Here is a 13,591-nt window from a genome sequence, read left to right as displayed (position 1 = left end):
GAGGTGGAAGTTGTCAAGGAAGAGCTCAAGGGAATGGAGCTGGAAATCACCTTGCCAAAGTTGTTGGAGACCTCTCCCCCAACGCCATCACCATCCATCCCTTCATTCAAGTGAGTAAATCTCTCATCTCTAAGCTTAATTGGCCTGCTTGAATATGCTTTGCTTGAGACGGATAGGCAACTTAGAGCTTTTTGTGGCTATAAGAGTAAGAGGAAAATGGTTAGTGGTTGGCAACACAATCTTAGGTTCATTGTGGTAGGAAGCTCGCAGCTGAATTATCATGGTTGGAAGAATACTAAATTGTATGGGTCTAGGAAGCTGTTTGGATGTCTCAGTGAGAATTTAAATTGCGTGCCACCCAGATGGAATCATGATGATCAACAAGAAGACGGGTGTAAAAGCAAAGTCTGGGACCCTGAAATTCATTCTAGCAATCAACACTCATGGGGCCTTGTCACTTGCTTCAACTTGCTTGAGGACTTTATGCGTCTAATTTGGGACCCCGGAGGTTACTGGAAGTACAAACATTGGTGGAGATTCCTGGATGAGTTCAAGCACAAGCCGCCATAACAAGGGTCTCACCAAATGTCCAACTTAAGGACTTTAACTAAAAGTGCTAGGTGGCAGACAACCCACCATGGTATAATCGTTCTTTTTCAGTCTTAGTTTTATTTTATTTTGTTTTATTCTTAGTTTTATTTTATTCTATTGTTCTTAGTATTCATGCATATAGTCTTCATTTGCATCTGCATTCTGCATAATAAAAAAATGCACGCAACGCGCCAGCGTCGCTGACATGTCCGCATCATAGGTGCCTTCGCAACAAGAAGAAAAGAAGCAAAAAGTCACGTGAAAGCGTGGCTGGAGGTGTGCCTCAGGCACAAGCATGCCCACGCGACCGCGTCAATGACGCGTCCGCATCATTTTGAGAAAAAGCCGCCCCACGCGTCCGCGTCACCCACGCGAACGCGTGGCCCGGCAAAATCAACGTAAATGGGTGTATGGCAGCATGTTATGATGGAGTATGGCTGGAATGATGCTGGAAGCACAAGCCCTACCACACGACCGCGTGCCCCACATGGCCGCGTCGTTTTCAAAATTTGGCCATCCACGCGATTGCATCACCCACGCGACTTCGTCACCCAAAAATTTGGCAATAAGAGTACGAGATAGAGAGTTACGTGAACGCACGGCTGCACTCGCGCCAATAGCACAAATCAGGCCACGCGATCGCATGAACCACACATCCGTGTCACCTGAACTTATCGCCAACCATGCGATCGCGTGACCCACGCGTCCGGGTCACATGCAATGCACAGCTTATCCAGATCAGCCAATATATCTTATTTTTTCTTCCCTAATCCTAATTTTCTCTTCTCCCTTCCTATTTCTTTCTTCCTTCTTTCTTACTTTCTTCTTTTTCATCTCTTTAACTTCTCATCATTCTTCACTTTCATTCTATTTTATTTAATATATTTGCATACTTTTATTCATTGCATTTTAATTTTGTGCATATTTTTATTTTCTTTTCTAAATTTATTATTTTTTCCATTGGTGCTAAATTTTCTTTTTCAACTGTTGTATCTTTTCTGGTATTATTTTGGTGCTTAGTGACTTATTTTACAATGTTGGGTGATATTATTTTTCTGTCAATGTCAATCTTTTATAATCCCATTCCTTTTGCATTGACATGAATTTATATTGTCTTTCATTATCTACTATCTCTTCCCCATTGTTGAAATTTGTGCAATATTGATATGCCATTTGCTTCTACTGTTTTCTCACTTGCATGTTGTAGCTACCATGTAATTGAGACCCTCATTATTTGGCATTAACCAACCCATATTTTATTTGTTTCCTATCTTTGTTTTTGGGTTACTTTTCTCCTTTTTCCTCTTCTTTCAGGATGGCCACCTAGGAAGGGAAACGGAAAACTTTTACATGGGGAGACAAACAAGTCCATCTGCATAATTCTTGGAGAAAAGCATCAGTTGTAGCAACCCGTCCACTTGCACATCTTAGCATGCACCGAGGACGGTGCAATCTTTAAGTGTGGGAAGGTCGATACCGACTTCCATGGGTTAGTTATTTCCTTCTCAACACCAATGTTTTAATTTTCTTTGTTTGTTCATTGTTGCATTTGCATGTTTGATTGCATATTTGTTTGATTTTGTGCATATCTCACCACCACTTGGTTAAAGTAATATTTTCTTTTTTAAGAAACTTTTTAGAGTATTTTATTAATTTGATTAAAATTTTTTGTTAAACTTGTTTGAAGAAATATTATACTGGAACATGGTTTAGAGCTCGAACACACAAAACCAGTGAGATTTTGAGCTTATTTGATCGATTGCATTATCAACCAATATTTTACTTTTTTTGGTGTGTGTTGTTCTCTCTAAAATTGTGATCTTTGTCTTGCTTAATTCTATATTTCCATTGTTTGATGTATGCATGCACTTATATGATTGAGGTCTTATTTCACTGAGCTTACATACCCATATGGCCTTACCCTTTCATTATCCTTTGCAAACCAATTTTGAGCCTATTTTATCCCTTTGTTCTTTACTTTAGCACATCATTAACTCTAAGCGAAAAACAATAATGTCCTTAATTTGAATCCTTGGTTAGCTTAGACTAGTGAGAGTGCTCATGAATTAAGTGTGGGAAAAAGTGGGTTTAGAAACGTTTGGTTTGAGAATTGAGTATGTTAGAATTTTCTGAGAATGTAAAAGAAAGTTGAGAATATGTTCATGCATTCAATACCTTAATCATATGCCTTGAGAAAAGCAAAAGAAAGAAAAATTATGAAAAAAAAGAGAAAAAAATTATATATAAATAAAAAAAAAGAAAAAAAAGAAAAAAAGGAGAAAAAGAAAAGAAAAAGAGCAAACAATAAAAAGGGGACAAAATGCCCTAAAGTAAATGGTGAAAGCAATGCATATGTACTATACTCGAAATCAGGATGCATGAATATGTGAAAAACATGGTTAATGGATAGTTAGGTTTTGTATTGTAATTACATGGATTGTCTTAAGTTAGGTGGGAAAATTTTAAGTTAATTAAGGATTCAGATTTTAGTCCACTTGACCAAATACATTCCTACCTTGACCCTAACCCCATTACAACCCTTAAAAGACCTCTTGATATGTGTATTTGTGCATCAAATTTGTGTTGATTGGTAGAAAAAGAGCAAGCCTTAGAAAGCAAGATTAGCAGAGAATTGAGAGAATCGAACCTTAAACACCTGAGCGATTAGAGCGCATACACTTCCAGTGAGGGTTCGATGCTCGATTCTTTGTTCCCGGCTTTCATGAGCTATTTTCTTCTGAAAGTTCACTTGTACTTTATTTTGTGATTTGAATTAGTGAAATCCAGTTCATATTTGTTCTTGAAAGATTTATTTACTTTTGACCAAGTAGGTAGAAACATTTTGCATGTAGTTGCATTCATATAGATAGATTGCATTTCATACTCTCTTACTTTCCCCATTCATTCTTTATAGTTTCTCTTGAGATTAGCATGAGGACATGCTAATGTTTAAGTGTGGGGAGATTTAATGCACCACTATTTTGTGGTACATCTTGTGCTTAATTGAGTGGATTATATCCACTATACTCACACTTACTCATTGAATTCGCATGTTTTACATTTGCTTTCCGAATTATATGCTTTGATTGAAAACATGTTTCTTTGGTCTTAATTTAGCTAATCTTAATCTTCTCTTATTACCATTCAATGCCGTGATATGTGCGTTAAGTGATTTCAGGGATTACAGGGCAGGAATGGCTTAGAGGATGGAAAGGAAGCATGCAAAAGTGGAAGGAATACAAGAAACTGAAGGAACTGCTAAAGTTGTCCAGCCTGACCTCTTGGTACTAAATCGACCATAACTTGAGCTACAAAGGTCCAAATGACGCGGTTCCAGTTGTGTTGGAAAGCTAACGTCCGGGGCTTCGCAATGATATATAATTTATCATAGCTTCCCTGAAGGAAGGTGACACGCACGCATGGATCACGTGGACGCGTGACCTGGCAAAAACCCAATCCACACTAACGCGTGGACGACGCTTCCGCGTGATTTTGCTGCGACCTGTATGTACCAGAAATTGCTTCTGCATGACTTTGCTGCGACCTGTATGTACCAGAAATCGCTGGGGGTAATTTTTGGGCTGTTTTTGACCCAGTTTTCGTCCCAGAAAACACATATTAGAGGCTATAAAGTGGGGGAATGTATCCATTCATGGACACAACAACATATACAACATTCATAATTCATAATTTTAGGTTTTAGATGTAGTTTTAGAGAGAGAGAGAGGCTCTCCCCTCTCTCTTACGTTTTTAGGATTAGGATCTCTTTTATTTTATGGTTATTACTTAAATAACAGGTTCACTGTTCCTTTAATTTATTTTCTACTTTTATTTATTCTATTACTTTAATTGTTATTTATCTTTTCAATTTGGCTTATGAACCTTTCCATGTTAGGATTTGAATTTATGTTTAAATGCAATTTGAGGTATTTCAGATTAATGATTGTTTTATTCTATTTATGATGCTTTCAATTTAATTTAGATTTATTTTCCCCTTTTGGCTATGATTAAGTAATCGGTAACACTTGAGTTATCAGACTCAGCAGTTGATTGAAAATTGGGATTGCTGATCGATTTGGATCGCTCTAAAGCTAGTCTTTCCACAGGATTTGACTTGGACTTAAGGATCAAATTGATTGGTCCACTTGACTTTCCTTTATTTAGTAAGGGTTAACTAAGTGGGAGCGATAAACAATTCTCATCACACCTGATAAGGATAACTAGGATAGGATTTCCAGTTCTCATACCTTGCCAAGAGATTTTCTAATTATTAATTTATTTTTCTTGTCATTTAAATTACTTGTCACCCTCTGTCCGCATCTTCAAGCACCGACAAGCAACCACCAGTGGCGGCGACCTTCTGTGCCACCGCGACATCACCACCACCCCACCGCCTCTCCTTTCTTCTTCCCCCTTTCATCAATGCAGGTTCCCTTCCCCTGTTCCCTGTCTTTCTTTTCTTTATTTTCACTGCTTTTTAATTCTTTTTTTAGAAATTTTGGTTAGGCTTAGGTTTGTTAAAACATGTGTTTCTGGACTGAAATTGTTGTTGGCTGTATCTTTATGAAATTACTGGGTTGAATGCTGCTTAGATTGAACTGAAATTTACTGTTTTGAACTCTACACACCACATGCTCAGAGAAATGTCTGAATGGAATTTTTGATTTAATTTCTATGTCTAATCAGCATAGGCTTTACATTATGGAACACTTAGCTTAATTAAAGTAAATGTAATATTGCTGGTGGCTTATGTAAGCTAAAGATTCTTTTGAAAGTTTTCAACACTTTGATAAGTAAGCGTGGATAACTTATTAGGATATATACCAAACAAACAAAGGCGAGTGACCTAAAAATTTGATTTATGTGAACTTCTTTCTAACAAATGATTGGTATAATGTATGCACAACTAACTTGTATTGTGCCTTGGTATTCTGTTGTATTTGTATTGTGTCTTGGTCCTTTTGGGGTTATAGTGACTAAAATATTTTTTTCTGACAACTAATTTGTATGTCTTTAGGTGTGTATTTTGTTGGAACAAAACAAATAAATAAAAGATAGAAAGTAAAATCCGATCCATGAAAAAAAATATCATTCAATAAACCTAGAAAATATATATTTCATCGTTTAAAAGCATTGATAAGAACTAAAAAGGTTATCGGTTTAACAACATGAAGCAGTTTATTTTCTCTTTGTAGCTTAAACATGTAATGAGTTGATGAGATAATTTCATTGTGATTTTAGAATTTGTATATGTGAACATTTGGATACATTCTTTTCTTCGCAGCCACTCTTTTGGTGCTAGTTGTAAGTCTTGATTATTATAGTCTGTGAACTTTCCTTACACTCTAATTCATCAGAAGTCAGAACATGATTTTTGCTTATGTCTTTTGTAGATAGATTTAGCAACATCTGGTAGAGGAGGAATTGGAACTTTCATTGGTATATGTGCAGTAAGTGGTGCATTTGGAATAGCAGATGCTCATGTCCAAGGTGGAATGGTGGGAGACCTTTCATATATGCATCCTGAGTTGCTTCAGGTCAGCATAACCATTGCAAAATTGCTCTTTATAACTTTCCTCACAATGTTACTTTCTTTTTTTAACCGACAAAAATTTTCTTCTCTAAAAAATTTGTGTCTCTGAATGTGTTGAATAATCCCATTAACTTCTGCATGCTTTTTTATGTGGTGTGATTTTGTTGTAGTCTTTCCTTGCTGGTGGAGCAGCATCAGGTGCATTAACTTCTGCTTTGAGGTTAGTTACAAAAGCTGCATTTGAGAACTCCAAAGATGGTCTTCGCAAAGGAGCATGTAAGTTCCAACTAACATAACTTCTCTGGAACATAAAAATTTAGTTAAACTACTAATCACTGATCATGCTTTCTTTCTTTTTTATTGATCCTTCGATTTTCAGTTCTGTTCTTTGCCATAACAACATTCTTTGAGCTTCTTTGTGTCATTCTCTACGCGTTTGTGTTTCCCAAAGTACCAATTGTGAAGTATTACCGATCAAAAGCAGCATCAGAAGGAGCAAAAACTGTTTCAGCTGATCTTGCAGCCGCTGGCATCCAGACCTCATCTGTAGTCCACTTTTTCTTTTCTTTTCTTTTCAATTCCAACATGGTTTTAAATTGCAGTTGCTACCGCAATCAGTGCTACATCAGCAATGTCATTTCATTTTAAGTTTGCCTCATCTTAAGGATAAATTTTGTTACTAGGGGATATGTCATTTCATTTTAATATTTCTTAGAAATAATTTAATCTTAGCTTATTTCTGTATTTTCTCTTCAGGTTTACAGCCAATCTTATCAATGGTTTCCATACTCCAAAAGGCGCAGAGCTAGCTAAGTGAGCATTCAGGGCTTTGAACAGCAGAGTTTCCACTTTTATTGGCATATTTTCTCCTAATTTCTTCTTGATCTTTTCATTTTTAGGAAGCAAGTATCAAAGCTGGGAAGATTTTTCTCCATTAGCTTCTTATGGAGTTTCTTCCAATGGTTTTTCACTGCTGGTGATGATTGTGGATTTTCAAGCTTCCCTACATTTGGTCTACAGGCCTATAAGAACAAGTATGTGACTCACTCTATATCTTGTTGATGAATCAAAGTATCAAATAGAAGAAGTGTTTAAAACACTTATTTCAATAAAGGACATGTAAATATATTCGCAAAACCTCTATCCTCTAAAAAATATGCTTCTTGAATGTCAAATATTAGCCAACTTTGTATTGTAATAATAATAAACCAATAAAAGAAAAACTAAGATGAAGCATTTCACCTTCTAGTGTTAGTCTTAGCTTGATGGGGTAGCACTTATTGATCCTGAATGAAATAATGCCATTTTTTATTAATTATTTATTGTTATATAATAATAAATTTGTACTTTGTTTTCCATTTCCTTTAACCACTTGCTTATCTATTTATTATTTTCTTGTGCATAACAGGCTCTACTTTGATTTTTCCGCTACTTATGTTGGGGTTAGGATGATTTGCCTATATATAATCAATGTATCCCTGCTGATTGGTGGAATTCTCTCATGGGGTATCATGTGGCCACTCATTGCTAATAAAAAAGGTGATTGGTATGATGCAAAACTTAAGCCAAGCAGCTTAGAGGGCCTTCAAGGTTACAAGGCAAGTCATCCTTTACCACTCAATTTTTACTATGTTCCGTATTTTGTAACATTAACCTTTAGGTTAATTAAACGCTAATTGATTAAACGTTAACCTTTGATTTTTCTGTTCTAACTGGACAACATATGCTGAGCCCTAGGCAAAGAAGGCTGAAAAAGATCGTTAATGGTGGATGGTGTGGGTGGAAGAAAGCTGTTGATAGCAAGGGAAAGAATTTCTTCTTGCATGTTTTATAATCTCCTTCTACCACAGAGGCCTAACATGGTTTGATAGGATCATTTTCATGGAGGGTAACAGTTCCTAGTTTGTACCAATTTTCTTGCAATGGAATGGTAGTTTTTCATGGTTGGAATTTGATAGTTCAGTTAATTAGTTGACTTACTTTTGGGTTGGTGTTTGTAACTGGCTGTGACTGTAGTCTATTATATAGGATTTATCGCTGTTATCTATTTGAGTTACTTGGACAAGTAAATGATGCCAGCAAAGGGTATTCCAAGATAATTAGAGTATTATTTTATCATCTTATTAACCTTTTTACTTTAGAGGAATTTGATCCTTCAACTATAATAGTTAATTTTTATAATAATGATTCTTTTAAAGTTTTGTAGTTTAATATTTTAGTGCTTTTGTTAAGAATTAAGTTGACTAATAAAAAAGGGCTACTGTGAAAATTTATCTTGTCTTAAATCTTTATGTTAGAGGGTTATTTATTATTTTGATAAGTTTATAAACTCATTATTTACTATTTAGTATAAATTTTATTTTTATATTTAAAAATTTATTTGTCTTGTTATCTAATATTCTGTATAAATTTTATTTTTATATTTAAAAATTTATTTGTATTAAAGGTTTACTATTTTTCAAATAAAAAATAATGAAAACATATAACTATTAAAATTGACGGCAAAGTTGTCGCTTTTATAAGTTATCTAAATAATTAAATCGACGGCAACTGTGTCGATTTTATTCAATCACATATCGACGGCGTTGTCGTCGATTTTATCAAACATATTATTGACAAAAGTGTTGTTGATTTTATTGAGTTAAATATCGACACAAAGGCTGTCGATTTTATTGAATCAATTATCGACAAAGAAGACGTCGATTTTAAATTATAATATCGACGGCAATGTTGTGGATTTTATTAAGAATGTAAATTCTCACACCCATATTACAGACGGAACAAACGTCAATTTTATTAAATTATTATGGACGGCCATGAAAGCCGTCGATTTTATTAGCATTTTGAAAAATCGACAAGCTTTATAGTGACCAACTACATCTCTATTTTGCCGTCGAATTTCAATATTATCGACGGCTTAGCCGTCGATTTGGCCGTCGATTTTAACGACGTTTCTTGTAGTGTATTTTCCAAGGTATTTCCTCTCTCTAAAAAATCTATTTTCAAATTTTCTACATCCTTCTTCCAGAGAAGAAACGACAACTTTTTGCGTTTACCATCCAGTGAATTATCCAGTAGTTTTCACCAAAACAAGTAACGTTCTTTCCTTTTTACTTTACTTCTTCTGAACTGAACCCTTTGAGATTTACTAGTGTTTTCTTCTTGTTTTGAAACTTTATGCTTTGAAATGGATGTTTTCTTTTACATGTAATTCCTTCATGATTCTAGTTCGTACTTTCATGTTCGTATTCTTTGATTAGGTTAATATAGTAGAGGTACCGCTATTTTAGTTTTTTCTAATTCTGATGGTGATGGCTTTAGATTTTATTTGCCTCATTCTTTGGGTTTTTTCACATCACACGTCTCTAGATTCTCCAGAATTTGGTGGATTTTGCTTAAATTTCCTAGATAGGTTTCGAAGCTTTCCTCTTTATAACATAGTGGTGGCGCCCCTGTAGATTTTTTCAAGATGTCGAGGAAAAAAGTCATTGCAACTCGTGAACGAGGCGACGCTGCCAGTTGTCCGAGATTTTGACTGCCCCAGTTCCCTTGATAAATAGCGAACTTGAGGTAAACATTTACTCTTGAGTTTCCGAGAAAGTGAAGGCTACCCCTTCCACCATCACCCAAGAAAAGCTTGACAACTTGAGTAATTTATGCATCTTTTCAGTCCCTAAACCAGTAGATCTTTTGTGCCATATCAACGAGCATGCTGGCAACACTCTGGATTGGCTTTGGATGTACGAGAATTTATTTTCCCGACTTGGAGTTTGTCTTCCATTTACCGATTTCCAAGTAAATATCTTAAAACACACTAGATACACCCCTTCAAAGCTTCATCCAAACAGTTGTGCCATTATTCGTGGCATTGAACTTTTTTGCTTGTTCCTAGATATTGAGCCTTCCCTTAGAGTTTTCTTTTACCTTTTCACTTTGACCATGACTTTTAGATCACAAGTTCATGGGTTCATCTCTTTTTGAGGTATCCCAAATAAGAGATTTTTTAATCACTTTGAGGGATCCTACCACGGATTCAAAGAGAAATTTTTCAAAATTGAAAAAGCTGAAGGTCTAACACCTTTTTTTTATGCCTTTAGAGGATGAAAAAAGGTTCAACATTTATTGGAATTTCAACGTCTCATCTCCAAAGATTCGCATTAATGGCATCAATGCCTCCGAGCTTGTGAGCATTAATATGCTAATGTTGTTGTGGAATGAATGCCCTCTCAGCTTGACAGATATTATGGTAAATGAACAAGCTACTCAGAATGTTGTTGGTAAACTTCCTTGTTTATTAGCTTCTAACTATATAATTATTCAATTTCTATATATTTTTATGATTTTGTTTACTTATTAAAGGTTTTGCTCTTTTCCTAGTTGACATGGTTGGAGGTCTTGTGGCCATTGCTGCTATGAAGAAGAGGTTGGAATCCCAATCAAAGCTTCTGATCAATGTTAATGGTGATCGAGTTTCTTCTTCTGTCACGATTAACCATCTACCACCAACCCCCAAAACTGAAGGAGGTGGGGAGGGACAAGATCCTGAGATCCACATTTTGGCAGAAGATTCTCCCATTAGCTCCCGAGAAAAGAAAAAAAATTGAAGAATAAGGGCACAGAAGCTACTGATATTTCTCTAAGTTTGTTTGCTTGTGTGTTGATAATACATAATTTTTAAATCACATTCCTTAGAACTACCGCCAAGTGCACCGGGTCGTATCAAGTAATAAACTCACGGTGAGTGAGTCTCGACTCTCGATCCCACGAGGATTAACGGATTAAGCAAGTAATAGTTAATTGATTATTCTAGTTAGACGGTCATATTTGTATAATGAACAAAATATAAACAGGAATTTAAATGACTTGAAATAAATGAAAGAAATAAAGAACAAGAAAGTAAATGATGGAAATGTAAAGTGTTAAAAATTAAATAGAAAGAATGTAAATGACTAGAAGGTAAAACTAAGAGAAGCATTTTTACAAACACTTGGAAGGTATAAATAAGCATAAGTAAAGAAAGCAATAAATTTGCATAATTAAATAACAAGAATTTAAAGAGAACAATTAAATGACAAGAATTAAAGACAAGAAGTAAATAACAAGAATTAAGAATGAAATTAACATTGGGATCAAAAGATATTACATTCTTAGGATCAATAGTTTTCATCTCCTCTTCAATTATGCAATCGTTGATCTCTTGACAAATCATAAGTGATTGAATTCCAATCTTTTGGTATTTCAATCTTTCTTAACTTGATCAATTGCCAATCTCTTGATCTAATTGCTCATGAGAAGAGATGAAGATTGGTCTCAAATTTAGAGCCACACAATTTCATGAATCAAGTTATAGGATGATTATATGTCATGTATCAATCCCAAACCCAAATTCATAGCCATTGAGAGAAAGAACTTTAAGCATTAATTCTATGATTTCTTTCTCAAGTCCTCATAGAATTCAAGTGGATTCAAATTCTTTCTCAAGATATTTCGAATCTTTGAAGTGAAGAACGGAGATTCTTTCTAAAGAAACAATAAAAGAAGGATTGAAGATGAAGAAGAAATCAAATTAATCCATTGAAAAATAATAGAGCTCTCTTTCCCAATGAAGAGAACTAGAAACTCATAACTAAAAAATTACAAAAGTGTGTATGAAAGAAAATAGAAGAGAGGAAGAGGATGAGAGTGGGGTGTGGAGTCACCTCCATCACCTCTTGGTGTGTCCAAAATAATTAATCTAAGTTCCTTTTTATAAGCTACCTAAATTACAAATTCAAATGAAATTATAATCAAATACAAATTTCCTAACTACTTCTAGATGATTCTTGTGGCCTTGATTGATTGTTAATTGTGGCTTGACTTGGATGGAATTGTGTTGGGCTTGTGAAGTTTTGAGTCTCTTCTTGGAGGCTTAAAACATTGAAGAATAAATGAAGGAAGTGAGATATTGGAAGTGGCCCAATGTGGAGTGTCATTGAAGTGGCACTTTGGTGAAACTTTGGGCTTTTGAAGGCTTGGAAAGCCTTGCAACATTGAAAGATGGGGTCATTTCCGGCCTCAAACTGAACGTCCATTATAAACTATTATATATCATTGGAAAGCTCTAGAAGTCAGCTTTCTAACGCCGCTAGAAGCGTATTATTTGGACCTCTCCAACTCAAGTTAAGATCTTTCGAAGGTGAAGAGGTCAGTCTGGCGTGTTTACAGGTGCAAAGGCGTGTGAAATTCTACATGCCAGCTTTGCAAGGCTGAAAGATGGGTAATTTTCACCCTTAGCTTCAGTGTCCACTGTTAAGTGTTATATATGGTTGAAAAGCTCTGGAAGTCTACTTTCCAATGACACTAAAATCACCTAATTTAGAGTTTTGTAGTTCAAGATATCTTTGTTGAAGTATGAAGAAGTCAAGGTTGCAAATCCTATTTGAGCTTGTTTTGTGCTTTTTGCTTCTTCTTCTATTATTTCCTACAAAATTCATTACCTTAAACAATCAAATCAATATTCAATTTAATCACCAAAACACTTCCATAATTAAGCATTATGAATTGATTTTTTATATGAAAATGTATAGAAAAACACAACATGATGCGCATGCATCACAACATCAAACTTGAACTTTGCTTGTCCTCAAGCAAATAAATAATCATGCAATACAATTTGACAATCCAAGGTCAGACGAATAGCAATTAAATATTCATGGTTGGCTAGTTTACTATGCATGCAATAATCACGAAAGAAATTCAAATGATTGATGTTTCTATCTTGATCACTTTATGAAATCTTTTCTTATATTCCTTCCTTGAAACAAGCCTTTTGTCTTTCTCTTCTCTTTCTTAGCTTAGCTCCTAGGGTGCTTTGCACTATTTTTTCTTAGGTTCGACTCTAAATGCTTTGTTTTCAAGTATTACCACTCGATACATAAGCACCACAAGCATGTAACTAGAGAACTCTTTAAGCTCATGTGTTTCTTTTCTTTACTCTCTAATCATTGATGCTCAGAGCCTTGAGCTTTGAGAGAGTGCTTTGCACTTGAGTCTACCCTTGACTCTAAGTGTTTTCTTTTCAAACATTTTGCTTGATACATAAACACCACAAGTACTTGACTAATGAATTGTCATTGGTACTTAGAGCCTTCAACTTTTTCATTCTTTCCCTTTTTCTTTCTTGATCATTACTTTGTGATTTGCTTCTTCAAGGTTTTCAAAATTTCAAAGATTTCATAAAATGTTCTAGATAAAAATGTCAATAAAATAAATCCAAATGTGTTGAGCAAGAATAGTCATGTTAGCCTTTCAATACTTATTATATGCTCATGCTAGCTTCTTCTTTAATTACCTTGTTTGTTTATGATCATGATGCTTAATTGTCTTGACTAACAAATTTCAAGATGATAATTATGATGTAAAAGTAACATGTTACAATTCAAAATTAAACTATGCTTATCTAAAAGGAAGAACACACGTGCATATAGA

General features: G+C 34.9%; 1 protein-coding gene across 1 annotated transcript; it reads left to right on the top strand.

Moving 5' to 3' along the window:
* The first annotated feature begins 4,901 nt into the window (after window positions 1–4,901).
* LOC107633398 (equilibrative nucleotide transporter 5-like) lies at window positions 4,902–6,937 on the top strand. The gene is made up of 5 exons (XM_088507885.1): window positions 4,902–4,995; window positions 5,962–6,128; window positions 6,295–6,400; window positions 6,504–6,670; window positions 6,881–6,937. The coding sequence occupies exons 2-5, from the start codon at window positions 6,087–6,089 to the stop codon at window positions 6,935–6,937; spliced, it is 372 nt and encodes a 123-aa protein (XP_088364011.1). The 5' UTR covers window positions 4,902–4,995; window positions 5,962–6,086.
* Window positions 6,938–13,591: the final 6,654 nt, after the last annotated feature.

Source organism: Arachis ipaensis, chromosome B3, assembly GCF_059453495.1.
Source record: "Arachis ipaensis isolate K30076 ecotype BB chromosome B3, ASM5945349v1, whole genome shotgun sequence".
NCBI classification, from domain to species: domain Eukaryota; kingdom Viridiplantae; phylum Streptophyta; class Magnoliopsida; order Fabales; family Fabaceae; genus Arachis; species Arachis ipaensis.
This window is presented reverse-complemented; position numbering and strand designations above follow the sequence as displayed.

Coding starts and splice junctions, on each gene's coding strand:
- LOC107633398 (XM_088507885.1), top strand. CDS start 6,087: ATGGTGGGAGACCTTTCATATATGCATCCTGAGTTGCTTCAG. Junction 6,401..6,503: donor TGGTCTTCGCAAAGGAGCAT/GTAAGTTCCAAC, acceptor TTCGATTTTCAG/TTCTGTTCTTTGCCATAACA. Junction 6,671..6,880: donor CTGGCATCCAGACCTCATCT/GTAGTCCACTTT, acceptor TTTTCTCTTCAG/GTTTACAGCCAATCTTATCA.